This window comes from Nyctibius grandis, chromosome 4 (assembly GCF_013368605.1).
Source record: "Nyctibius grandis isolate bNycGra1 chromosome 4, bNycGra1.pri, whole genome shotgun sequence".
Lineage (NCBI taxonomy): Eukaryota > Metazoa > Chordata > Aves > Nyctibiiformes > Nyctibiidae > Nyctibius > Nyctibius grandis.
The window spans coordinates 69,556,152-69,581,368 of record NC_090661.1 but is presented as its reverse complement, the minus strand read 5'-3'; the positions used below and the strand labels follow the sequence as shown (position 1 = coordinate 69,581,368).

The following is a 25,217-nucleotide window of genomic DNA, read 5'->3' as shown; positions in this document are numbered from 1 at the left end:
TGATCTCTTGGTGGATCGCTAATGTCCTCTGGTTTGGTTTGGGCTGGAAGCGTTTCTCTGCCTCGTGGACCTCTTCCCTATAACTGCACTGTAATTTCTGCCCGCGAACAGGCTATGCAACTCGCTTTACCACATATTTTTTCTCTTGCCTCATATGCTGATGCTGCTTTCTGCATACTGTGATTAAAATAACTTTTGTGTGGAACTGCAGCAGGGAAAGGCTGGGGTCTGGACAGAAACACTAATTCTCTGTTAGAGTTATTACCAAATACCTTTTTTTGTTAGATTTTTTTTCTCACTCCCCTTATCTAGCCATTCTCATGAAGATGCTTTTCTGCTCTCAGGAATAGCAGCAGCAGTAGGATATGAAGAACACAATTAGTTTTTAATTTGATTCTTTATCCCCCACTGTCATAAAACTCCTCTTAACGATAACTTAGCCTGCTAACTACTTTGGTTTTGAAAGCCCTAGAAGAAAAGGGAAAGCCTTGCTCAAGCCTCTATAAAACTGTGGTGGTATTTGGTTTGCCATGTCACAGCTTTTCCTTTGCATCATCCGCTCTTACTGTTGGAGATGAGATGGTTATGGCTCAAAAGTGTCTAATCATTGCTTGGCTCTCAGCACTGCAAACCCAGGGTTAACAAAGTCCTTCAGAAACTGAAATTCCCCCTGAATTTCAGAGGTGATGGGTATAGATTAAATATGTTTTTGGCCAAGACCCTTAAGCATAAGGACATGGGGGCAAAGGACGTGTGTTTTATTTTAAGCATCGAACTTGGTTGCTCCTAATCCCTTCTCCTGCCGCTGCCAAGACACCCACCTCTCACCATTGACTTCTCGAGAGCTTCAGCTCCCAAGTTTAGTTCCCTGATCATACCCCAGTTACGTGCCTGAGTAAATAGCGTGAATGCCCCCCGTGCTGTCCTGGAGGGGTGGGGGAGAGGCAGAAGACAGGAGGGTGATTCTCCATTCCTGCTGTCTGCTCCGAAAGCCGCGGCAGCAAGCAGATAAGAACCCGAGAGCGGAAGAGAGCCCCTGCTCAGATTTAGTTGTCCCGTTTATAGCACCCATCCGTGCTGGGGATGCGTTTCATAACGTAACTGCTTTTAAGGTGAAACTTGAGTTTATTCTTTGCCGCCATCTGCACGGGAGAGCTGTTGGAGGAGAGCCTCCTCTAAGTCTTGGAGCAGTCACCCAATTTCCCTCCTCGCGGTGTTTATGGCCCGTTTGTATAGTTTGTTTTTGTTCTAGCGTTGCCATTTGGTTTAAACAGTTGTTTTCCCTCCCTGATGTAATTAGAGGGAGCAATCGGATCCCCTCTTGAGCACTTGTTTTGATAGGTTAAACAAGCCAAAGTCGTTAAGTCTCCTCCTGTTCTCTTATCAATATTCTCAGGATTTCCTTGTCGGTGAAAACCTTTTGCCTTTACCCATCAAAACCTTTTTAATATAAACGGAATCTTATGCATCTGTGTTTAGCTCTTAAGATTCTTGCTCTGTGTTGGCAAAGCAGCAGGATTGGAATATTTTTTTAGAAAAAAGAATATTTTTGGGGGGCCTACTTGCTGCACTGAGCTCTCAAACTTTTTGACATTCCTCAGGTGATCGTTTTAGGCTAACGAGACAGGGAATTGCTAGACTAAATCTGTCCCAGACAAATCACTTCGCGTTAATGACGGTGCATAAACTACGGAGATGATAGATTGGAGAATTACCAGCTCATGACTCGAAGGAATCTGTTTCTCCTCTCATTGTTATACAAGAAGTCCAAGCAACTAAAACACATGGTGCCTTTTAAAAAATATATTTATTTATGTTTTTAGAAATGTAAAAGCTCCTTCCTGTTTGCATGCCTGAACTACAGCTGGTTGCAGGAGAGAGGCTCCTTCTGGGCTTTGAAAACTTTTTATTTCTTGCTAGAATGGAGCCTTGAAGGTAATTTCATACAACGTGGACTCGCTGGCACTTTTTTCAGGCTGATGCCTGTGGTCTCTAGTTTGGGAACACTTCTGTGCCTGCTGGTGTGGGCACTGCCCAAGAGACACTGTTTCCTGCTTTTTTGCCCCCACGGCACTTAATGGTGGCCGTTACTTCCAGTGAGTTCAGAGCGGGAGCAGCAGCCCTCGCATCGATAAGCACCGTACGCTCATCTGGACTCTGCTGCTTCTTCCAGTTGAAGAATTGTTCTTTAGCTGGTGGGAGGGAGAAGCAGAGCGGCTCCAGGTGCTGCTCCGAGCAGGGAGACAGTACACAGGCATCCGCAATTCCTCTGCAAGGGTTTTTTTTCCCCCCACGTAAGAACTAAAGTAGCATCTGGGCCAGGTCCCTGCATTTGAACTCGTCCTCTCTTGGTCACCACTATGCCCGTGTCGGGGAGTGCTGCAGTCTAATTAGATTATGTTAGAATGAATAAGTGAATCTTGGTAAATGAGCTTATGGGGGCACTGTCAGGTCAGTTTAGGCCCTAAATATAGGTACTGGGCAGAGTGCAGGCTTGGTGCAGTATCTATCCATACAGCAAAATTAAACAGAGATCTCCCGGGAGTGCATAAATTCTGCTGCCTTGCCATCTTGTCGGCCTGGATGCTCCATCATCTTGGAACAAGAAATGCCAAAATCCACTCAAACCTGGGCGTTCTTTAACTGAAGCTTGGTGGGGAGTTGGAAGGGGAAGTCGTGGCTGTGGAAACTGTAATAATCTGAGGTGCTAAAGAATGCAAATCTCATGATCCTTTTTAATGCTTCCCATTTAACTAAAGGTGTGTTTTTTTTTCTTAAGTAAACCTCTTAGATACTGTGGGAAATGGGGGAAAAAGTTGGTTTCTGTTGCGTGGATGCACATGAGAATTCTGGAAAGCTGCTTCTCTGACTCTTTCTAACACAAAGAATATTGTCTCCTATTCTTGCAACTATATGATACAAAGAAGTAGTTTAGGAGCTTCAGGCCTTGAATTTTGCTGTGCAATGTGTGGAGGACGGGAGGGAGAGGAGAGGGACAGGAACTGTAAGGTTTGTGGGTTAATCAGAAGTAAAATAGTTACTTCTGTGCAGCTCTCCTCCTTGTTTTCTGCAATGTTCTTTGCTTTTGTTAGCGCTTTGTGGCTACCCTGCTTATCAAAATTCACAGCTCTCAATTCCTGTTACTGAAGAGAAGAAGTAGATGATGTTCCTTCCCCTTTTCTTCCCACGAAGACTTGTTTAGAAGAATAACATTTTTTTCTTTTTCAAATGAAACCTCATCTTTGCTTGTAGGTCACTGAGGCTGCATTATAACTCAGAGGAGGTGTCTGTAAATTAGTAATGTGGGCAAGCTGCTCATTTTCTTCCACTAATAATCCCTATTCTAAATAACCTTGTCCTCAGCTAGCATTAACAGCTCCCTGCTGCTGTCACTGTCAGGTGTGCAGGATTTTCAGTGGTAGTGAGGTAAGGAAAGCAGCACTTCTCACAGGTTTTTGCTCCATCCCACTGGGGACCCTCGCTCCTGGCTGATCCCACTGCCCGTGCTGCCCTGTCTGGATCTGCTCGCAGCCAGGCAATCCTGCAAATCACTGCTCGAGAACAGCCGGTACATCGCTCACCGCTCCCCTGCTGCAGGAAACATCTTTAAGCCTTTTTATGCTGTAAAGTTGAGGAAATAGAGCAAAACTCCTGGTTTCCTTCCAGTTGTAGTTGAATGACTAATTGAGCATCAGGGAGGGCTTTTTCCGTCTCAGAAGAGGTGTGTTGATGTTGTCCAGCAAAACACAAGTTCTCATTTTCGGGTTGCACTGACTAGCTGACCTCCTCAGCCTGCCTGTCTGGTGTCCAGCTCGTCGAGCATGTGTTGAATGACCCAGGGAAAATAAAGCTTGAGTTCAGAACTACGGGGGTGTTGAAGGCTTTTAAAGCCTGGTATATTTATGCCCGTGATTCATGGCGCTTCCAAAAACAATCCAGCACTCATCCTGCGGAGGGGAAGTACCTCTGTCCAGCGTTATCATCTTTCATTTAGCTCTGTCACCTGCCAGAGCAATATAAACTGAACCTGAGTTATTTTGGGCTCCGTATTCTTTTGCTTCCGAATCCCACCCTGTAAAGGTTTCTCGTAGAAGAAATGCTGGCTTAATTCTGCTTTACGCTCTCCTGTATGGACTGAAAATGGTAAGCAGGGTATTTTATTTCAGGGATGTGACAAAGTTTAGTACATCTAGTTCCTGTCTGTGATGTGAAAAGGTGTCTTTTGTCTGCCTGCAACCGCAGAGGAAGGAAGTTGTTGAGTCCAGGAGATAAAAGCGCTGTCTCCTCCCCTGCACAGGGGCAAGCTGCCTGCTCCTTGGCTCGCTGGTTCTCTGCTCCCATTCTGCTTGTAGTAGGGCGGAGGGGAAAATTTCATGGGAAAATGTGAGTGGACTCATAATCTATTTGCAAGTGCGTAGCTGTCAAGGAAGATGATGACTAAGCTATTGCACAAGGTGCAGCTCTTTGGGGAACACAGCAGGATTGGACTGGATTGTGACTGACTGATAAGAGAGCCTGTAATAATAGCAGACAGCTGGTAATTTTATTATTACTAGTTTAATCTGACCACTGGCTATGACTACTTTTTTTTTTTTTTTCCTCAGCCTGTTTGCTGTGGGGTTTTAAGTTGAAAAGTCCATACTTGGTGAGTACAAGAAAAAAAAAGCCCAATTTTTTTTGAGGAAGTGAATGGTTCCCAAGTCGCAGGTGGCAGTGCTGGGTGGCAGGAGTGTTTAAAGCTGATGACTTGCATTCGGCTCGCACGGATGTCTCTGCCAGATGCCTGCCCTGCACTGCTGCAAGGCTTTCCCACGGCGTTACCCACCTGCCCTGGCGTGCAGGCAGGATGGAGGGCACTTAGCCTCCCATTTAACAGAAGGGAAAGCTGAGGCCAAGTGCCTGTGGTTGAAGATGCCAAGAGGTCACCAGGAGACCAGCTGCTGATGCCGTTCTCTTGGTCCCATTTGTGACCTGGCCCCCAGGGTACACTGCCCCAGCTTTGCTGGGACGGCAGGTAGCTGGTGGGTGAGTGGGAAACCGCTCTTCTGCGGCCACCGAGGCTGTTTCCATGTGTGCCTTCCTTTCAGGGTCTCTGCTGGAGTGTGGGTGGGAGGCCAAGCCCTGTCTCAGAAAGCAGTGTTTCTCCCTGCCTCCCGAACTGGTTTGAAAGGCTGCCGTGATGATTCGTGCTCCTTTGTCTGCTAAGTCACTGCTTATGTTGCATGGGGACATCCCAGCTCGGCTTTCATGTAGGCATTGCTGTTTTCTTAATGCTGCGCTGTGCACGGACCTCAAAACAGGTACGTGAAGCCAGTTGCAGCACCTCTTCTGCCCTTCTTTGTTTCAGCTCTGGGTATACCCAAGAGCAGCACCATGGCTACAGCAGGTCATACCCGACCGGTCTTTCACAGGGCACTTTCAAATCTGGGAAGTGATGGAGTGCAGCGGTGCTGTGCCAGGAAGGGCCCTTTCCCCTGCGACTAGGCAGGGATTTTTCTGCCTCCTTTAACTTGCTGCCCTCTGGGGAGACTCGGCACGTCCTTCTGTCCTTCTCTCGGACCAGGCAGCGTCTGCGGTTCTCCCTGGGGTGCGGTGCTGGGAAGCTGGCAGAAAAATGGAGTTTACGGGTGAACGCTGTATCCTGTGTCACACCTACTGACCTTTCCTTGTGTAAATACCTATTGGCAGCATGTGTGGCTTCAGCTGTGATGGGCTGATAAAGGACTCTGCTGCTTTTTCTCTTTACGCTGCCTTGTTTTGTATTTACAGCAGTGGTGCTGCAGGTCTATCACTTCTCCTGGTTCAAACTCTGACCAAGGAGGACCGTTTTGCCGTCTTGTTTGCTGAGAAGGTGTCTTCGCGAAGCCTGTCCTAGCATGGGCAATGAGAAGCATTGCCCAGAAGAGAGGCAGAGGTAGCATCTCAGAACCTTGGAAACCACCAAGCTGCAGGGAGGATTTATGGAGGTTGTGTTAGGATTTTACTGGGTGCCATGGGCTTTCTCGTGTCAGCTCGATGGGGAGTACCAACAGTCCTCCCTTGTTACCTTCACCTCAGGTCATTTCCATATCTACAGCTTGCGCTACACTACCAGTTAGGATTGGGTTGCATGCTAATTTTAGTAAACCTCTTTACAGCTTAGTGTGTGCATGTGTGTATAAAACCAGATTTTTTTTCAAGTAGCTTTTAACGGGTTGGAGCCTAGTACAAAATGCACAATAAAGCCAGGCTTTTGCTGCACGGGTGGCAGTGCAGCAGGCCAATGGTGGGAGGAACAGGTACACTTTTTCTCTGCCTCAGTGTCCTTCAAGACGTGGATTCTCAAGGTGTAGAGCGCTGTGGGAGGGAGGGTTGCTCAGGCACAATTATGACTTGCGTAATGTGGTCTGCAGTCTGAGGAGGCATGTGAAAAGTGCTAGCGAAGGGGTTAGGTTTCAGAAGTTTTAAAGGCTTGTGAAAATTCTTGGTCAGATGTTTCCATGATGAGCCTGCCTTTTCAGCCTCGATCTCCCACTTTGTACCTTTTTTTCCATGCTGTTTGTGTGCCAAAAGAAGAATTTCTTGGCTTCAGGTCCTGTGTACCTATTTCTAAGTGGATTTCTTAATCCCCACTCCCCATTACAGGCTACAGTGAAGTGTTTGTTCAATCCTCACACGCTAAAGGAGGAGCAGATTGTGGGACAGCAAAGCAAGGAGAGCAAGAACTCAGAGAAGCATGAGAGAAATGACCTCAATTACTCTGTGTTTCTGTCGCTGAGTGTTTTTAGGCTTATTTAGCAACCTGGCACGTTCTTGAGTTCAGATCAGCACTGTGCTGATCAGTAGAGCTGAGTGCGTTGGGGTGGGTGTGCAGGCATGTGTTATGAGGCCGTTTTTGGGGGAGAACTCTGGGATGTTGGGTTATTGACTTGAACTCAAAATTCTGACAACAGTAAAATACGTATTTGAAGTCCCTTCAGGAAACTCTTACAAGCTTGGTCCTTATGGTCACAAGTAGAGAAAACCAGGAAACCCACAGAGGTGCGTTTTGAACACGTCTTTTCGAGGGATTCTTGTGTGTTGTCATCTACCTCTCAGCATTGAGCTGTATGTGAGGTTATGCAGTGAACCGATTGTGGAACTGGGACCAGTATGGCTAAGGAGTGTTGCAGGGTCTGCTGGGCTGCTGCTGCTCAGAGAAACATCAGCAAGCCTCGGCGTCGCCCACCTGGGGAATCAAGAGCCACAGGAGGAAGGTGGTAAAAGACAGCTCCTTCACCACATGGCCCAGGTGTAATTCAGGTGTGTTAAACAACTCTCTGGAGAAGCTGGAGCCTTTTAGCTGATGCTGGAGGGGAGCTTAGTCTCCTACTCTGGGTGTTTAAGACAAGATGCAAATACTGCCTTGGAGTCTGCTGAACTACTGCACTGGTTCCTGCGTGCATGTGACCTTGTCAAGCTGCCAGCCTGGATCCCAAAGGGTCCGTGCACTGGGGTGACAGTAACTGCGTATCATTTCTTTGTGTGAGTACCTTCAGCAGGCTGCTAAATGAAGCACAGAGGTTAACAAGGTGAAAAGAAACCTTATGGGGCGACATGTGTGGTGCTACCGTTTAGGAGCACGCATCCTCAGTGTGGAAGTTGAAAGGATGTTATCTCGGTGGAGCTGTAGCCATGAGGTCACTGTTGTAGTGCAGGAGGTGTTTGGGATAGATGACAGGTGAGCTCTTAGTGCTGTCCTCAATAAATGGGCTACATGCAGTGTCTCGAAGGAGAGTAGAGAGGGACCTTAACACTTCCCCTTTCTCAGCGGGGAAACGACCACAGTTCAGCAGCAATTTCTTAAACTTCATGTTGTGCTTTTAAACTGAGTTAAAAGTTCCAGCTCATAATGCAATTTATACTTTGAAATACACTGAGGTAGCTTGTATGGTGCCAGTGCTGTAGGGATTGCTTCTAAAGCCTGTTTTGTTCCTTAATGATTTTGAAACTTTATTTCTAAGAGTATCAACAGCACCATGTTCTACAGCACAAGGGATCTAGCTTGGGTACAGAAGTACTGTCTCGCTGCCTATATGATGACATACTTGAGGATAAATGTGGAGGGACAGCTTTGCTATGGAGCAGTCAAACTAACTCATAACTGCTGTGGAAGTCTTGGTGATGGGAGTCTGTTGTACCTTTGGCTGGTGCAAATTTGTGCTGGAGCAGAAAGCCAGAGTATCACCGTTGTAAGAGGCCCGTCATCAGCGGAAGCTTCTGTGATCCAAATTCAGTCCTGAATGTACCTCTACACATTCCCTGTGTATAAAGGGTTTTATAAATACAGCATGAGTAAGGTTTTAATCTGGCAATTGATTTTAAATTTAATGTGTAGTCATCATAAAATCCAACCCTCTTTTGCAGCTGTTGTTCCTAATGTGACTAGGGATTAAAACTCACTGATCGCTACTAGCAGAAGAGTGGTAGAGGCCTCTTGTATCAGTTAAAACGTGTTCCCTGCAGTCCTAGGGCTCTGGTTCAGCTCTGTAGCTAAGTGGCAGGAGTGGTGAGTGGGAGTCATCTGCTGCTGCATGGGTGGGTGGAATAAAACACAGCACCCAGCTCTGTACGGAGGCTGCAGGTTGGCCGTTACAGCACCGAGCACGTCGTTGCATTGACGACTGAGAGCATTGTTTCCAACTTGCAGTCAAAATGCATTCATGGCCCGTTACTACCCATTTGTTCCTGTGCCAGCATTGTCCTCCGGCTTGAACCCCACCCTGCAAGGTACGAGCTGGAGGAAGCCGGTCTGTTGGGTATGGCCCCTGTTCGCTTGGGTGTAGTTCAGAGCAGGGTAGCGAGTAGTGCCTGCTCAAGCCTGGCTGTTTGGATTTTCTGATGTTTTTGTGTCTTTCTGAACCACATCTGCGGGTTTACAGTAATAAAAGCAAAATTAGGCACGCTGGTGCTGTGCTGACCCAGCTGTGCAGGCTGAAGAGGAGGCAATTCCAGCCTGGGGAGGCCCGTAGTACTCGTACTTCCTAAGTCCTGGGTTGGTAGTTGTGCTGTGCATGTCGATGATAACTCTATTTATGATGCCTCTGACAACTTATAGGAACTTTGACTTCTGTATGTTGAGTCTGCATTCTTCTTGTCGTCTAGCCTAGACTCAAGTTGCCCTTTTAAAATCTCAGGGTTGAGAACTGACTGCATACCCCTGAGTTTAACTCTTGGCATATTTAAGAATTTATTACCGCTCTGTGAACTTTGTTTAACTGATGGATACTTTTTTCCACTCTTTTTCCACTATACTGTATGTGGTGAGAAGCCTGTTGATTTCCTCTCCCTTCCCAGCTGAAGAATTATCAAGACTTAGCCTAATAATGGGGTACAGCAATCTTGTTTCAAATGCTGCTTTCTTATGCTCTCGTTTAGCTGGGTCTGTGCCACATTTACAGTAATTTTGGTACAGCAATCACACTTCCTTTCCCTTCACAGAAAACTGAAATCACTCAACGGCTTAGACATAATGTGTGCATTAAATAGTATCTTCAAACTTCATTTAGTTAGAAGAAAAACCACATGAAAGCATCTAGATCTGATCGGATTCACAATCACTTAAGAGTTTTGATTTCACTCTGAGTTAACAACTCTCCTTTAACTTGCAACCTGTTGCCAATGCAGGTCAATCTCATTTTTCTCTGAGAATTCAAATAGAGGAGAGCATCCATCTGCTGTTGGCTTCTCCTTTCCTCTATTGCTGTTTAACAATAAGATTGTCGAGTCACTGAGAGGTTAACAAAGCACTTTTTTTTTTGTGTCAGTGGTCCAGTCTCTTTGTATAGTTGCATCAAACAGCAGACTGAACAGAAATAATGGGAAAATCTTGTTGGTGGAATGACCGTTGTCGTCATTTTGCAGTACCAGGGTAAAGACCTGCTTAAGCTTCAGGCTTCTAGCTGTGTACAGGGTGGCTGATCACAAATCCCTCTGCAAGAACATGAAATATTAGTTTCTCTGCATCCTTTGCGCTAAACAGTGTTGGAGCTCAGGGGATCTGAATGATTACAGTTGGTTCAGCAGTAGCTTCCCACTTAGTATTTAAAATGGTTTTGTTACGATGAGTCTTTTGGGGTTTGGCATTAGAAAAAGGGTGAATTGTAGCCCTTAATTATCAAGTGTGGGAACAATTGCAGCCGGACAGACAGGCAGCGGTCCAGCTTCTCTCTTACTGTGCGAGCAATGCTTTTGTGCTGTGCCATCCCACTGTACAAATGACTGTAGCAGGCTGTTGCTAGATGGATTGGTTTTGATCTCTTCTTAGGAAGGGGTTTGAAAGCCCTAATTTTGGGTTTGTCACAGTAACCCTTCAGGCTTCTGCCCTGTTGCTCTGAGCAAATCTGTTACCGTGGCTGCCCCAAAGAGCTTCCCTTGGAGGGAGCTGGCGGGGCGAGCGCAGGATTAAAAACCAGCTATTAAATGCAGTTGTACTGGGACACCAGTTACTTGGCTTGTGTAGGTGCCGTGGCAAAGCAATTGCAAGGAAAGCCCTGAGGAGAAGGACTTGTGGGTGATGGTTGACGAGAAGCTCACCGTGAGCCAGCAACGTGCGCTGGCAGCCCAGAAAGCCAACTGCATCCTGGGCTGCATCCCCAGCAGCGTGGCCAGCAGGGCGAGGGAGGGGATTCTGCGCCTCTGTTCTGCTCTTGTGAGACCCCCCCTGCAGTGCTGTGTCCGGCTCTGGGGGCCCCAACATCAGAAGGACACGGAGCTGTTGGAGCGAGTCCAGAGGAGGCCACGAAGATGCTCAGAGGGCTGGAGCCCCTCTGCTCTGGAGACAGGCTGAGAGAGTTGGGGCTGTTCAGCCTGGAGAAGAGAAGGCTCCGGGGAGACCTTCTAGCACCTTCCAGTACCTGAAGGGGCTACAGGAAAGCGGGAGAGGGACTTTTTACAAGGGCATGGAGTGATAGGACGAGGGGGAACGGTTTTAAACTGAAAGAGGGGAGATTTAGATGAGATATTAGGAAGAAATTCTTTGCTGTGAGGGTGGTAAGACCCTGGCCCAGGTTGCCCAGAGAAGCTGTGTCTGCCCCCTCCCTGGCAGTGTCCAAGGCCAAGTTGGATGGGGCTTTGAGCAACCTGGTCTGGTGAAAGGTGTCCCTGCCCATGGCAGGGGGGTTGGAACTGGATGGTCTTTAAGGTCCCTTCCAACCCAAACCATTCTGTGAAAGCTTTGAAGGCGCAGTGTTTTGCTGGCAGCCTGGCCCCTTTGCACGTGCAGGTGATGGAGAGCTTGGAGGAGCTTGGGGAAATTAAGCTCTGGATGGTGTGGGATGGGGTTGTGCTCCACAGCGTGTGGGTGAGCTGTGACTTGCCAGATGCCACCCGAGGCAGGGAGAAATGTTGCTTCCCCTATCTCTTATCAGCCTGTGGGTGAGGGCGTCCCTTGCTCAGCAGAGCTGGGTGGCAGTGGGACTCACAGGAGTGCCTGCGGGCAGCAGCGCTCCAAGAAATCCTCACCTCTTCCCTCCGGAGCCCCTCTCCAGGCAGGGTTTCTCCTTCGGTTTGAGCCAAAGTGGACCTGCTAGCACCTGCTATCCCAGGGATGTTTGCTGTTTGCCCCAGCCGTGCCTCCTTTCCAGGCACGGCGTTAGGTGAAGGCATCGTCCGCTGATTCACAAACGCGCTTGCACCGTGGTGTGCGCGAGCTCGTGCTGGGAAATGGAAAATACAGAACTCCTCCTCGGGACGCAGCTTCACATTTTTCCCCCTCCTGGGAGCTGCCAAGCCTCTGTGGCGGCTGGTGTACGTATGGCAGCGCTTTCTCCTGTTGGGAACATTAAAAATACCAGCTACAATTTTCCCTTTCCACATACCAAAATATATTAATGTGCTGCTGCTTTGATTAGTCATTTCCTCTTCCTTTGTTCCTTTCGCAACAGGGTGAAGGACTGTGGGCGCGTACTTGGGTAAAATCTTGTACGGTTATGTCTGATGCTAAATGGATTCTCCTGGGTTAATACCTGTCTTTGTTGGCAGAGGACAACTTCTGTTCTCAATCCGTTAGATACATATTTAAAAATAAGTCTGGATAAAGTCACTTTTATGGTATTCATACTAAGAGTATCTTTGCCTGATTTATTTTTGTAGGGGGAAAGAAAAGAGAGACCTGGACAGGCTGGAGAGTTGGGCGGGGAGAAATTTAATGAAATATAACAAGGGCAAGTGTAGAGTCCTGCATCTGGGCAAGAACAACCCCATGTACCAGTACAAGTTGGGGGCAGACTTGTTGGAGAGCAGCGTAGGGGAAAGGGACCTGGGGGTCCTAGTGGACAGCAGGATGACCATGAGCCAGCAGTGTGCCCTTGTGGCCAAGAAGGCCAATGGCATCCTGGGGTGTATTAGAAGGGGTGTGGTTAGCAGGTCGAGAGAGGTTCTCCTCCCCCTCTACTCTGCCCTGGTGAGGCCGCATCTGGAGTATTGTGTCCAGTTCTGGGCCCCTCAGTTCAAGAAGGACAGGGAACTGCCAGAGAGAGTCCAGCGCAGAGCCACGAAGATGATTAAGGGAGTGGAACATCTCCCTTCTGAGGAGAGGCTGAGGGAGCTGGGTCTCTTTAGCTTGGAGGAGACTGAGGGGTGACCTCATTAATGTTTATAAATATGTAAAGGGCAAGTGTCATGAGGATGGAGCCAGGCTCTTCTCAGTGACATCCCTTGACAGGACAAGGGGCAATGGGTGCAAGCTGGAACACAGGAGGTTCCACTTAAATATGAGGAAAAACTTCTTTACGGTGAGGGTGACCGAACACTGGAACAGGCTGCCCCGAGAGGTTGTGGAGTCTCCTTCTCTGGAGACATTCAAAACCCGCCTGGACGCGTTCCTGTGTGATATGGTCTAGGTAATCCTGCCCCGGCAGGGGGATTGGACTAGATGATCTTTCGAGGTCCCTTCCAATCCCTGACGTTCTGTGATTCTGTGATTCTGTGTGATTCTGTGAAAAAAGAAATTCTAATATGAACAAGGTTAATACTAATATATTCTTGTTGGAAAACTTCAGTGATACGTTGCTATAGGAAAATTTCCAAATTCTCTCATTTATTTTGAGGCTTCTTGTCTTCCTCCTGTGCCATCACCTCTGTGCGTGCATGATCCCCCCCTCCCTGAGTTCCTGCGAGACCTCGTTCATCGTGGGCTGAAACTTAGTGAAAGCACCAGTGTGATGCTGTTAGGCTGTACGTGGCTTTGCTGTGGGATAGTTTTGGCAGTCTCTGCACCATCGGGGTGTGGAGGTACGAAGGTTAATAAATTCAGGTATATGGACATGCTTAAACATTGCTCCAAGTGACTCGCTTAACCCTTCAAGGCTGGATATTTTTTTTGTTTCTCCGTTGCTGCTGCTGCTTTGGTGAGAAATTTGGAGAAAAGCTTTAGCACTGGGCGGTCTGGAGACCCACAGAAGAAGTGGTAAATTTAAAACTTTCTTGTATGTCTGGAGAAATTAAAGTAAGTAGGCTAAAATGTCATCTGACCAATGTAGTTAAGGGCAAAGTTGAGTAGAAATTTGGAGAACTGAGCAATAAAATAAGACAGACCTCTTTGTAGGTATGTGCAAACTTCAGAAACACATCCCCAGAACAAAATGCCGTCCTCGTTAGCAATCTGTCCTGGTTTTCCTGTCGTTCCGGTGCTGAGGACATCTGCTTTGCCCTGGATTCAGAGCAGAGGACAGCTTGTGCCTGCCCAGGGAGGTGAGGCATGGGCAGCAGCGCTGTGCCTGCCAGGCAGCCTGAGGAAAAATGGTGGTGGGGCTGTGCGACGCTCATGGGGAGGTAATTACCTCTTCTGGGATGCACAGGCAGATAATCCACTTGGGTCTTTTCCTTGGCTATTTGCAGCTCTTGTATGTAAAAACCTAGGTTGTTTTTTTAATGAGCATTAGCCTCCCAGTGCTCGGATGCCATTCATACTTTCACAGCCATCTGCAAAGGCAAAAAAAAAAAGCTGGACTGAAGGTCTTTTCCTCTTTTGTTTCTGTCTCCTCTTATTTTATATTTATTTTTTAAAATATAAACAAGAATACATAATACAGGAATGTATATTTAGATAGTTATATTTTCCGTGTACACTGGGAAAGGGAAAAGGTTTCATTCCAGCTGTTTTTTTCTTTGCAAATTGCTGTGGAAGTATGAGAGGAATTTGAGTACTGAGAAGCTACTGCTTGTACCTGCTTCCCTCTGTCCTTCCACACTTGCAGAGACTGAATTGGATGTCAAGACAGGAAAGGGCTGTGGCAGCCTCAAATTTCTCAAGAGATGATCTTAATATTTTTTTTTTTTTTACTTGGAATTTGAAGCTCTGCCTCCTTTGTGACTAGAGGGGGGTCAGTTGTGTAATTGCTGTGGGTGCTGCAGAGCTTGTTTTAATCAAGTTAAAGCCATAGAGCATGGCAAGGGTAGGTGCAGAAGTCTTGGAATAAATATACTAGTGTAATTTACTTCTGTGTCAGGAAAGGATTAAGCCGTGTTGGGGTAAGACAGCCTGATACCCTCACAGCTGAGCCCCTTCACCTGGCCTTGTTTTGGCAGAGCTGACTTTGGGAATGACGCTGTGTGTGGTTGTGTCAGCAGCTGGAGCAGGGGATGGGGTGGGTGATGAGCAGCTTTGTGACCCCAGCCAAGGGATGTGCAAAGAGTTGTGCTGGTGACGGCCAAACCCTTGTGTCCTAGGGAAGGGTGCCGTGCTAGCTGAGAGAGCCATGGCCAAACCTCGAGCAAACCCAGCTGGGCTGGGCAGCGCTCGGCACCAGAGCTATCGTGTCGTATCTGCCCCTGGTTTTGAGGGACCGTAGCTGTGCTCTGAGGCTTTCTCTGGATCCAAGGTGAAGGTTATACCATATATTTATATGTATGTACATATGTATATTTATACAATAGACCACAACAGATGTCAGAAGGCCTTTGTTGAGGTGCATAGTGGCTTTAAACTTGTGTAAATGGATTTTGTGTGTGGTAAACCCAAGCTGCTGTGGACTGTCACAGCAGTGTGGCTTGTACAAACCTCTGTTAGCTTTCCAGACAGCTAATCGGAATAACAGAACAGGCATGGCCTGAGTCCTCCCTCCTGTCCAGGTGCTGGGCACAAATACATTTCAGGTGCAGTTGTGTGTGTTTGATGCTTCTGCCTGGCTGACCCAAGAGGCCTGACTTAAGTCTGTACCTGGCTTCTGCTGCTGGATGGGTTTGTGTTGCAGGAGACCCCTTGATACTCAAAAACTACATAGCATCACAGAATCAACAAGGTTGGAAGAGACCTCTGGGATCATCGAGTCCACCCTGTGACCTAACACCACTGTGTCAACTAGACCATGGCACCAAGTACTGCATCCAGACGTGCAGAACTGCTGCTCAGACTGGTAATCTAAACTCAGCTTTGGCCATTAATCTGCTAGCTTTGTCTCTTATTTTTAGTATGTAATCCTGTATTAATATGGCCTTGGCAAAAACCCAGGTTCTAGCATTGCCTGCAAAGCCAGAACTAACGAGTTAATCAACGTTTGGTTTATGGCAATGTATTGTTATACCTTGAGTGAAAGCCACGCGTTGTGAAGCAGCTGGGCAACGCCTCGGTGAGAACAGCGAAGGCTGTTTTTAATCCGGTCAGTATGTTGAGGCTATTAGAAATGTAAACTTAATTCTCTTCTAAAATGTGGCTAAAAGGTGCAGCTGCCTTGCTGGCTGGGCGTGTTGGCTCTATCTGGCAGCTTTGGAGAAGTGAGACTTGACTGCTGCACGGCTTGCAGAGGTGGTGCCTCTCTGAGCCGCTGTACTGACGTCTTGCCTTGCCTTAACGTCAGCAGAATTGCTCGTGCCGTGGGATTCCTGTGGCTGCTTGTGCAGCCTTTTCTGCTGTTAAACTATTGCCTTCTGATGTAACACATGCGACAAAAAGCAACAGATGGAACGGAGGATCTTCTGACTGTTTGGAGCTGCTGGGGGAGTGAGTGAGTGACCTTGGCTGCTATCGCTGCCTGCTTGGGATGCAAGCAAAACTGCAGGCTGAGAAAATCAGTGTCTGCCTTGAACCTTTAGTTTGTATTTTGCTGCTCTTCGGTCCTTTGTGAGAGTCTGTGAGAAAACGCAGTGAGCGTTGTTTGTCCTTTGTAACTTGAAGTATCATTTCCCAGTTCCCTGTGTGCAGAAGTGAGTGGTGATTGAAGAGCAACTGTCGGATCTGGTCTCTGCTTGCCAGGAGAGCAGGGAAGGGGGAACGCTTACGCAGAAGACCACGAGCTTGCTGCTGGGGTGTTTAAATGCCTCTCGAATAGTTCACAGTGGTGTGGGCACAGCACGTCTGTCCAGGAGCGCATGAAGGAAGGAGCCGGGGAAACCTCGGGGACTCCCTGGAAATAGCCATGGGAAGGCACAGACTTGCTGAGTAATGTCCGGAGCCCTCTCGGGGCACAGTCCTCCCCCAGCCCGCTCCTGCTCAAAGAAAGAAACCTTTGATCCTTTACAGGCACTTTGGAAGAAGGTAGTGTAAAGATAACAAATTATCTTCTGACTTTGGAGATAATAGACATGTGTGTTAGAAGTTAGTGATTGTAAGGGAAAACTTAGTTTCTGGAGTACAGTGGGGCCAAGGAATCTTTCCTCTGGCCCTGAAGGGTGCTACTTTTTATCCCAAATAATATCCCCTCACAAAAGCTGCAAGAAATGTTTTTGTTTCCTAAGACTTTTCAATCCTGAATGACATGAGTGTCTGTGTCCTCGTGCTTTGGTGAACCCCGTGGGTTGCTGGTGTGACAGGGTCTGTGCAGTTCTGGGGTATTTGGGCAAGCTGCTGGGCAGGAGAGCAGAGCGTGGTTTTGCAGCGCCCGTTCCTCACTCCGTGCCGTGCTTTTATCCCTGGATAAATGCGAGGTTGCTCGTTCCACTTTCACTGGTGCTAATTCCAGCTCTGGGCTTTATCCTGCAGCCCGGGTGGTTTCAGGGCGTCAGCTGCGGCACGGTGAATCCCTGCCCTACCTTAGCTTGTGTGAACTTGCCTGGATGGCCAGGCTGTGGTGGAAACCTCCTGCACACTCCTGGCAAACCCTTGCGGGAGGTACCTGGGTGCTCACCGCTCTCGGTACTTGGATGAGAATAATGTCATTTACCAGATCATGGTGGCAAGGTTGTGTAGCCGTGTTGTGCTCCTGATTTGCTCTCCGCACCGCTGCTGCGTTTTGTCAGGTGTTGGCTCTAAAGATGTATTAAAAAAAACCCTAAAAGTAAAGGTATTTGTTGAAGCAAAGCTACTCTTCTTTGGTATTTAATAAATAGCGTGTCTGTGTTAACTAACATCAAGCAACTGAGAGCAGGCAGAGCCCAACAGATGGTACAAACAGCGGCATGTTTGGAATGGAAAATATTTACCTAGAGGGTATTTGAAGCACTGAGATTGCGCTTGGCAAATGGCTTAATTGTATCAGCGCAATCAAGTGAAGAAGAGCAAGATTTATTGACAAGTCTCATTCTCCTCTTGCTGTTAGCAGTTTGGGGGGGGGGGTGTCAAGCACTGTTGAGCTTCACTTGAACAGGTCTGCTTCCCAGAGAAGAGTAACTTCAAGATGTGAATGGCTCAGTCTGTGATTTCGAGTGTCTACAGTTTTCTTCTGTTGCTGCACAAATCATGCTGTCAGGGCAAGTATTTAAATGAAAGAAACTCGGAGCTTGAACTACTGTTTATTATGCTTACCCCCCCCTCAGTCTTAGTTTTGAGAGGACTTACTGTAAACAGAGCATGGAAATAGAGCTATAAAAGCAGAGTTTAAAAAAAGACAAAAAAGTAGGTTAAAATTTGCCATCCAGGACAAAACTGGGAGGCCATTAGATTTACAGCTTTTCTAGGTGGTGGGTGCTTCGTGCACACCTCTTAGTCGTGCAAATTTAAGTGACCTGTAAGAAGACTGTGTGTGACTTCACTGGGAGCTGTGCCTTTTTCCTCACATAGGTGGCAGGTGAGATTTATACATAATATCTTATTTTCCTGTCTTAAAAACAGGGCTCAGGTGTAGTTGGCTCCTTGCTGGCGTTTTCCAGGCAGTGTGTTTGTTGGAAATTGGTAACCCTTGAATGGGAAGGCTGAGGAGGACATTGTTGTGAGGGCTCCCTTTGTTCCCAGCTCTGCTCACCTGCTGAAGTTAGCCAGGTGTTAACGAACTTGGAGCAAGGTTGGTGGACTGAAATCCCTGCCTGCTCTGACAGCTCCGCTTTCCCTCTCTGCCTCTCACTGTCACATTAGAGCTCTGCTGTTGTTTGTGTCTTGTCTTGGGGTGTGAAGAACACATCCTGTTTTTTCAGTGACATATAGGGCTGCTTAAAAAAACCAAAGCTAACCAACCTAAGTTCTAACTCTGCAGTTTTTTCTTATGCTGTAGCAATGCTGATGTTAAATGAACTGCCTTCAGGTTTTTCTGGCAGCCCTCCTTCCTAGAGCTTGAGCCCAGCAGTGCTTTAGTTGGTTAATGCTCATGAACAAAGTCACGGGGAGCTGGTTGCTCCCACTGTGTGGATGAGGAATAGGCATGGAGTGGCTAAACATCGTGTTTAATATATTTTACCTGTGGCAGATCTGGGTTTAGGTTCCTTGTTTAACCCAAGTTGCTGGGCGTCCTCCTGTGAAGAGTTCTGGGAGAAGATGAGTTTGGGAGTGAAGCTGTTTTCAAGAGGATCCTCTTTGCAGCTGGCTGATACGGAGCGTGTTGCTAACTGTGTGCAGATAAAGGAAAAAATACTGTTATCTGTTGGAGGAATTTATTGAATACAGATACTCAGAGGCTTCTTGCTGTGCTCCTAGTGACTGTTGAATGGGAGGGCTTTCTTTTAGTCTGCTTGCCAGCTTGAGAAAATCCTAGGGAAAATACCCCAATTAAAGAAGCTGTTACCACATATGATTTAGTGAAGGCATCTCTTAAACTGCTTAGTATTTAAAAAAAAAAAATACATTGGTACCTATATTCCCTCCCTTTAATGTTAGTTTTTCAAAGAGGCACAAATCCCTGGAGATTATGTGCGTCTTGGGACCCAAGCGTTGGTAGAAGCTGGGCTTCCAACGTGCTGGGGCCGAGCTACGAGTGACTCATTAGCCAGATGGAGCTATAATTTATTTCTTGTCTTTTCAAGTAAGCTAATCCCCTGGACCTAAACTGAATGAATCTCCCGTGAAATGTGGTATGTGTGCAGGGTGAAACTTGAGATTTAAATGCAGAAAGCGAACAGTGTGTTACGAAATCCAGGGCAGTGTTAACTAGCAGAGGAAGTTGGGTGCGAGCAATAATACTGCTCTGGAGTTCAGAAATAGTTATTTTCTGTGGCACGGGCCCTGTTTAGGGGAACAACAGTGCAATTCTTTTGTTAAACGCAGGATGGGAACAGTAACCGAGTCTGTGCGCGGGCTGGGACAGATGCGTTTTGTTCCCCTTTTTCAGAATGACTAAAGGGATGTTGTGAGTTCTTGAGTTTACGAACGAGACTGAGCGTGTCTGCAAGTGGGGAGCCTGGCACGGGTGCTGGGCAGCCGGGCTCTAAGAACTGTGCCTGATAAATATGAGGTTAAATATCAAATATGGATGAAAGGTGAGTATTTAACCAAATACCTTGAAATTTAGAAGTAGCTAAGGTCGCCGTGCCTCTTGTTGGCAGTAGCAAGGGGGTGTGTACATGCAAAGTGATAAAAGTCCCCTTGCCGGCACTTCTCGGGGGGAGAAGTAATATTTTTGTGAGGGTGTCTCATACTTCCATAGCTAACAGGAATGGGAGGAATAGTAAAACTAAATCCTGAGGAGCATTTAAGCTGGTACCTGGAGGATGTTAATGTAGCATTCAGTTTTTTCCTGGTTCAATTAAAGGAGCTTCTCTGTCATTTCTTTTTGTATGGCATAGGGTTTTTTTCCATATAGATTGATTCTGTTTTTTCCTAGATGGCTTGTCAACGTAATACAGAAGTATAAATGGGAACGGAGAAGCTTTTTTTAGTAATTGTAGATTGTTGGAGGACAACTGGAAACTGTGTGAGCCAAATATCCCATGGCAAGGATGCCACTTCATAAAGATGTCTTGACAAGGGGCCGATGGTGAAGGATGTCATCTTGTCATCCTGCATACAAGCCAGCAGCAACGGTGTCCTTCTAGAAGTGATTTTTAAATGCCCTTGCTCATGCTGGGAAATTAGCATATTGCTATCAGAGCAGAGCTTGTTTGCCATTCCCAAGTGTCCTTAATCAATTCTAGTTACATCCTGAAGCTTTTACTTGTTTGATAGTGGGGATTTTTTTTTTTGTGAACTCTGCTTCCATGTGAAAGGCTGGATTTGTGTGTGTGAGATTCCCCGCTGGACTTCAGAGATCAAACCTGCGTGCCTCTGATCAGTGTTTGGGGTGGAAGCGTTCATTCGGCTCACGCTCTGCTTTGCCCTGATGTGCAGGAGGAGGACAGGAGCAGCACTAGAGTCTGTGGAAGCTCTGAAGCTCCTCATCGCAACACTGCGCTCTGGATCCAGCGTAGGGTGCAAACGATCCCGTTGTACGAGTGCAGTGGAGAGCAGGGTGGTGGAGGAAGGCTCAGCAGAGCTTGCGTTGCTCAGCCAGCTCTGAGATCAGACCTCATCTTGTCCAGTACATATTCCCCACCCGGACTAGCTGTTATAATTATGTATTTATGGTTCCTCTTGGGAGCAGCTGAAGCTTTTAAATGTCTAGCCTCTCTGGTCTCAAAGCAACAATCGTTTTCTGCCTATACTTGGTCCTGCCTTGATGACCATCGTGCCTCCTGAGACTTGATGTCTCGAACCTTTACAATGTGTGTTTTGCTGAGTTTCTGATTCGACCTGATCATCTGGTGTGGGGTGCTGGGAAATGTGTAGGGACGGCTACAGGTTGTGATCATCCTGGCTCGGCTGCAGCAATCGGATGAATTTATGGCCAGCTGCGTGCTTGTGTATCAGCAAGGCAGAAGTGGGCTGTCCTGGGCTCTTCGTGGTTAGGGACTGTAATTGTTGCAGTGATGTATTGTAATGATCAACTTAATTACACTTGTGAAAAATCTGCTTAATTACATATTTACTTTGGGGATTAGCTTCTCCCGTAAGCATTCAATATTGACTTTGGCTGAGACAAATTTTCAAGATCTGCTTCCTTCAAGAGATGACTAATATTAGATCACTTAGTGCAGGAAGCTGGTTTTATCAAGTAGCTGTAACTAATCATTTTGAAAGCTCCAGCTTAGTTTTGAGCATCTGTGCTTTTTCTTCCCAAAAGACCAGCTTTTCCTCCCATCCCTCTCAGCCCTTCTGAAACTTTCTCTGTTGGATGTAATTGTGGACCCACGCCTTTTTGGTGAGCTGTGCGCACGCAGAAAGTAAATACAAATTGGGAGGAGACTTAATGCTAAGACAACTGATGAATAATTAGTGTATTGAAATGTTAGTCTTTTATTTGGATAACTTAATAGCCAAATTAGAGTTCCCACTCCTTGCTTTCTGTGCTGCTCAATGCACTGTACAAATATATTATCACAGTAACTCCTCTCTGTCCAGAAAGTATTAGATGCAACAACTCGTCCCTCTTGAGCTAGAGCCAGGCTACAAACCAAGCTCTCACCAATGTGGCAGGATGGCAAACCAGTTTATGGTAGCAGCTTCCAGCACAGCCAGGAGTTGAGGTAAAAAAAAGTGTGAAGTGTAATAGTAGCAGGTATTTAAAAGAGTAATACTCTGCCCAGAAGCTAGAAGAGCCTGTCCTCTCCCTGCACCATTCAACTTCTACATGGACTTTACTCCCTGTGCCCTCAGTAAGCATGTATATTTTCTTTTTCTAAGCAGCAGTGGAAGTACTCGAAGCAATATTGCTTTAAGGTGCGGGGCAGTTCCCCCTACTCTTTTGGGGTCATCTCACTTGTGTCTAAGCCTGCGTGAAGCTCTTATCCTCAGCCTAGTTGAGGAGAAGCAGAAGGGCAAACTGATGGGTAACAGAGCCCGGAGTGGTTAACGGTACAAGCTTCCCCAAGTGTTGTTGGGGACCTTTGCATGTGTTAGCTGTGTTGGGGGATGCTGGAGTTGGGCAGTGGCAGCGGAGAAGGTGACAAAGATTATGGGAGACACAACCTGGATTAGATCCCTTGCCTTTCATTCCCAAGAGAATGGGTCTCCCAAGGGACAGTTGAGTTGAAGAGTCATCTTTTCTTGTGTAGAAGAAAATGTAGTTGAAGCACGTGCTTGCTATGGTAGTTTTTAAACTGAGTTGGCGAATCAGGAATTGCACTTAATTAGTTTTGATTGTGTTTTTCAATGGTTGGTGTTTTTTTGTTTTCCTTGAAACAAACAGTCTGGAGAGGATTTGAATTCTTCCTGCAAAAATCCAGGTTTGTTCGTAGTGATCAGTTGCAAAATGGGAAAATTGGTCTTGTCTTGGCCCCAAAATTAGGTTTTTAGCTTCATCCTGACTCTTTTTTTTTTTTAACTCTGTGGTTCCTGCTTTTTTTTTTAAAAAAAGTAATGCTCTGAGCATAAATAGTCTTTTCAGCAAATTGTCCTGGATTCGCCTGGTCTGTTAGTGCCCTGGAAGTTGTACACTGTTACTTGCATAAAATAAGTAGTGGATCTTCCCGTTCTCCTATAAATGTGTTTAAAGCTGGGTTTTAGACTTCAAAAAGCAGTTTTGAAAATACCTGTTTCTTTATAGTTGACTAAAATTTAGGATGCTCTCCCTTCTTTCCCTCATTCCACTTCTGAAGCTGTTGTAAATCTGGGAACAAAAGGAAGTTGAAATTTAACTCCCATTTGCCAAGATAAAAATCTTAATTCGTTATGTTTGATTTATGGTAAAAAAAAAAAGTTGCTCTGCATGTACTGCTCCTTATTTCACAGCCTCTGAAAGTGCTGTTTCATGTATTTCTGAAATCAAAACCTTTATGGAATTTACTTGGGAAGGGAGAATGAGGAATATGAAGAAAAGTAAGGAAAGAGAAGTGGTCTCTTCCAAGATCAGCAGTCTTGCAAACTGTGGTTCCTTCCTATCCTGGTTAACAACTTTGAAGCAAATGGTAAATGACTCCAGAAGTTGTTCCATGATTGATACAGTTTTGTAACTTTATTAAAAGCTGTTTTAAGGCTTTTCTAAAACAATGACAAAGCTGCTTTTGTTATTGTAATTGGTGGGGGAAATAATATCAAGGAAAACCTGTTCAGAACCTAATTTTTTTTCCTTTTTTTTTTTCTGTAGGTTTTTTTAAATATAGCTAAGAAAAAGCACAATGGAGTTTTATGAGTCTACCTACTTTATCATCCTCATTCCTTCTGTGGTTATTACAGTCATCTTCCTCTTCTTCTGGCTTTTCATGAAAGAAACTTTATATGATGAAGTCCTTGCAAAACAGAAAAGGGACCTAAAGTTTCCACCTACCAAGACTGATAAAAAGAAAACAGAGAAGAAGAAGAACAAGAAGAAAGAAGCTCAGAATGGGAACATCCATGAGTCCGACTCAGAAAGTACACCTCGGGACTTTAAACTGTCTGATGCCCTGAGTACGGATGAAGAGCACGTCGCTCCTGTTCCCTTGAGCGTGACTGAAGCATCTACCGGCGTTAGAGAACGGAAGAAGAAGGAGAAGAAGCATAAGGCTGTTCAAGATGATCAAGTAACTAAGGAGTCGGAAGGATCCAAGTCTTCAGGCAAGAAAGTAGAACCAGTCCCTGTTACAAAACAGCCCACTCCACCATCTGAATCAGCAGCATCTAAGAAGAAGCCTGGGCAGAAGAAGCAGAAAAATGGAATGGGTATCTGATGTTGCATATGCTTCTTGCACAGAACGCCAAGACTGTGTTCTGCTTTTTGCAAGGCCACAGAGTGTCTCTCTTAAAACAGTTCTGCCTGATCTCTACAGGGCAAAGCTCATTTCTAACCTTTTCCTTTTAACGAGCAATTGCATTTTTCTCCCTGTTTTCATCTGGCAGCAATGCTCTGGTTTTCCTCCTCCAGTCCTTGCTTTCTTCTAAAGTTTGAGTGCAAGAGAGTGGCTTGTATCTCTGCTTTTCTCTATGGTTTGGCTACTTTCCTCTCAAGCTGTCAAAACTTTGATTACTTGAAAGAAGTCGTCAGATGTTTGCTCTGTGCATTCTGATATCAAGCTATGGAAAAGTGGAGTCTAAGAGTGGTTGCTCTGATAAGGAAGGGCATCTAGGGAAACTTCATAGCAGACTGTGCAAAACAAATCCCTGTTTAAGTATAGGCTTCATGTAGAAAGAGGTTTTTGGTGGCTGATTCATAGAAAGAAGCACTTAACAGCCGCTTCCCACCTGCTACACCTCTATAATTGAATGGAACTGATGCTAAAGGAAAACTGTTCCAGCCATTGTAACTGAAACATCCAACCTAGAACGGACCAAAAACAGTAGTCACAATTGCCTGTGACTGTCTTGACTCAGCAGAAGTCAACGTGTCTCAGTGTGGTTGTCTGACTACGAATAGAAGTTTTAAAAAGAATAAAAATACCTCAGTTTTCACTTATTTCTGAAACTGGGTTTTTGCAGATAACCCTTTTGAGATGCAGGCGTAACAGGTTTGCTACAGGGAGCGAGGAAAAAGAACGACATTGCTGCTTGATGTGGTGGATTTTTTCTTTTGCTGAAAAAAAGGGAGAAAAAGACCCACCCACTACCAACAAAAAAAAGTATCAAATCTTGTTTGTGAGTGTTCTCTGAAAATCTCTGTGGCATGGTTGAAATGTGGTCTGCAAGCACTGTTCTGAGGGCAGCCACAACTAACTCTTATCCTTGATTACAGGAGCTAACACCATGACCCCGTACTGTGTGTGTCAGCTCTGACAAGACCATTATATAGCACAGGCTGTCCAAAAAAGATAAAACATTTCTTACTAGAAACAACTTTTTAAAAGAACAGTTCCCTAATGTGAAACACTTATTTTCTGCTTCTCACAGTCCCAGTAGCTATTGGGGGTGTGTGTGTAAAATACCCAAGGGGGTTCGTGGGAGGGAATAAAATACTTCCTGCAAATAAGAAACTAATATGGGTAACACGTGCTGTCTGCTGTGTCGCAGTAAAACCTGGATTGGATTTGTTAAACTGTTCCTATTGCCGCGTGTTCTGCTTGCAGATAAAATTCCTGTCTGTCACAACCCTGGGTGCTGTGGCTCTTGACTCTGCTAAACCTTTCTATTGCTTTAGGATCTCGTCTGATATGGGAGATGTATGTGTTCATGC

General features: G+C 46.1%; 1 protein-coding gene across 8 annotated transcripts in view; it reads left to right on the top strand.

The window, feature by feature from the left end:
• Positions 1-25,217, top strand: part of KTN1 (kinectin 1) — an 80,899-nt gene that overhangs the window by 1,484 nt on the left and 54,198 nt on the right. For 7 of the 8 annotated variants that reach the window (XM_068397947.1, XM_068397942.1, XM_068397946.1 and 4 more), the window contains exon 2: positions 23,220-23,773. In XM_068397947.1, coding sequence (XP_068254048.1) covers positions 23,251-23,773 — 523 coding nt within the window. In that variant the 5' untranslated portion in view covers positions 23,220-23,250. Of the gene's footprint in view, positions 1-4,604; positions 4,646-23,219; positions 23,774-25,217 lie in introns of all 8 variants that reach the window. The other variant, XM_068397941.1, reaches the window with a different exon arrangement.